The sequence below is a fragment of the Sardina pilchardus genome, chromosome 8 (genome assembly GCF_963854185.1).
Source record: "Sardina pilchardus chromosome 8, fSarPil1.1, whole genome shotgun sequence".
Lineage (NCBI taxonomy): Eukaryota > Metazoa > Chordata > Actinopteri > Clupeiformes > Clupeidae > Sardina > Sardina pilchardus.
In genome coordinates, this window is record NC_085001.1 from 2,856,917 (window position 1) to 2,859,416 (window position 2,500).

Genomic DNA, 2,500 nt, shown 5'->3' on the forward strand with positions numbered 1-2,500 from the left:
GAGGTCCCATGCGTTGGTCAAAATCCCTCCAGATGAATCACTCTTGAGGAATAATGAAGACGTCTAACAGTAAAGCTATAGATATAATGAAGACATCTAACAGTAACGCTGTTCATTCTATAGATATAATGAAGACATTTAACAGTAAAGCTGTTTATTCTATAGATATAATGAAGACGTCTAACAGTAAAGCTGTTCATTCTATAGATATAATAAAAACGTCCAACAGTAAAGCTGTTCATTCTATAGATATAATAAAAACGTCCAACAGTAACGCTGTTCATTCTATAGATATAATGAAAACGTGTAATAGTAAAGCTGTTCATTCTATAGATATAATGAAAACGTCTATCAGTAACGCTGTTCAATCTGAGCATTTTGATTCTATACATTCTGTGCATCTTCATGTCTCTGTGCAGAATATGTATGTTAACACATTCAAATGCCTGCTACTCATAAGTAATGATATTGTGCAACCCATTGGTATTATCGTTGCCTTTATTTCTATAGGTGTCATGCTGTGGCTGTAACAATAGCCCCTTCAGGCAGTCAGTGATATGGACCTCCAATCTCACTAGAGAAAACTAGATGGCCATAAATTATAGATGTCCTTACATAGCCTGACCTGAAAAAAAAAACTATCTACGGATCACTGGCTGTGAACCAAGGTTATTATTTTTTCATGTTTTTCATCTTTATCCGTAAAAAGCTGCCGGAGAGTTCTTCTGGGTCAGTGGGATTAGCTCACCTGCCATATTCTCGAAGGTGAGTGTGGCTGGGGCATTGCTCCTCGAGTCACACTCCTGATATCTCACCCAGGTTTTATCCAAGTCCTCCATAAAGCCATTTTCATGGGAGCTGTTGGGGGCGGACAGCAGACGTCGTTATTTCAAACGGAAACCAGGCCAGCCAGCCAGCCGCACAAGGACACATTAAAGGACTGAGCTGACTCCAGTAACTGAGGCAGTAAAAAGAGGCGGGGCGGGGGAAAGGGATCACACTGCTCCAGCGTAGACTCACCTGAGAATGGCCAGGGACACGTTCTGTTTCCAAGGACTATCCTTGCGCATGCCTATGCCAAATCCAGAGCGGAAGAACAACTCCCCTGTAGTAACCAGGTCACATTTTTGCGAGGCTTCAAACTCCAGTACCGCTGAATCCCAGATGAAGGCATGGAGTTTGCTGCATGTGGACAGACATCGATTAAAATTGACATTTCATTTGTTGATTTATTCATTTGTTTATTTATTTACTCGGCAGATGTCTTCACTCGTGGTGATGGGTGAAAAAAAAGTCAATAATGAAGCATGAAGCCGCGGTGCAGGCCGTAGCCAATCAGCGCTCAGTTTAATTTGCGCCGGGCACCTAGACCATGCAGCCGCAGGTGATTACGTATTCCTCCAGAGTAGGAAGCTGCGCTAATTTAATTTATCTCCTGCATTCAGAGCCAGTCGTGAGGACGCGCGTCTCTGCTGGGAGTACCCTGCGGTCCGCTTGAGAGTCTGAGCTGTAATATGACCCAGCTAGTTTGACAACAGCGCTCACTGGGGGACGGCCGGAACTGTGTCAGGAATCACAACACACAGAGAAGCCATTAATCTCACACTGCAGGAGCCCAGACTTGTTTTCCTCCAGTCCACATAACAGCTGAATACAGAAAAGGTGAAGCCCTGATGCTGCCCTGATCTGGCCCTGATGTGGCTCTGAACTGGCCCTGATGTTGCCCTGATCTGGCCCTGATGTGGCCCTGATGTTGCCCTGATCTGGCCCTGATGTGGCCCTGATGTGGCTCTGAATTGGCCCTGATGTGGCTCTGAACTGGCCCTGATGTGGCCCTGATGTGGCTCTGAATTGGCCCTGATGTGGCTCTGAACTGGCCCTGATGTTGCCCTGATCTGGCCCAAACGACTCGCCTCAAAACAGAGAGAACAAAAGCAGAACACAGAAATAGACCAGACACATCACCGCCAGATCACATCTGGGCCAGATAAAGCTGCACAGTTCACCACTCTCACACCACAACACCTCACTACACCACAACCCCATACACCACTAACTCGCACCACACTACCTCAGTCAGACCACACAACCTAACACCACACTACCTCACACCACAGCACTTCACACCACAACCTCATATCACACTACCTCACTACACCACAACACTTCACACCACACTACCTCACACCACAACCTCATACACCACTAACAGTTCGTACTCTCTAGTGAACTAGACTCTTAAACCACACCACCTCAGTTAGTAGCCTACTCTCTAGTGAACTAGACTCTTAAACCACACCACCTCAGTTAGTACTCTCTAGTGAACTAAACTCTTAAACCACACCACCTCAGTTAGTACTCTCTAGTGAACTAAACTCCTAAACCACACCACCTCAGTTCGTACTCTCTAGTGAACTAGACTCTTAAACCACACCACCTCAGTTAGTAACCTACTCTCTAATGAACTAAACTCTTAAACCACACCACCTCAGTTCGTACT

General features: G+C 45.6%; 1 protein-coding gene across 4 annotated transcripts in view; it reads right to left on the bottom strand.

Moving 5' to 3' along the window:
- The window catches only part of grin1b (glutamate receptor, ionotropic, N-methyl D-aspartate 1b), a 46,017-nt gene that overhangs the window by 12,137 nt on the left and 31,380 nt on the right, over positions 1-2,500 (bottom strand). For all 4 annotated transcript variants that reach the window (XM_062542347.1, XM_062542345.1, XM_062542346.1 and 1 more), the window contains 2 exons: positions 1,021-1,182; positions 749-858 (listed from right to left, as the gene is read on the bottom strand). In XM_062542347.1, the coding sequence (XP_062398331.1) occupies positions 749-858; positions 1,021-1,182 (272 nt within the window). The remainder of the gene's footprint in view (positions 1-748; positions 859-1,020; positions 1,183-2,500) is intronic.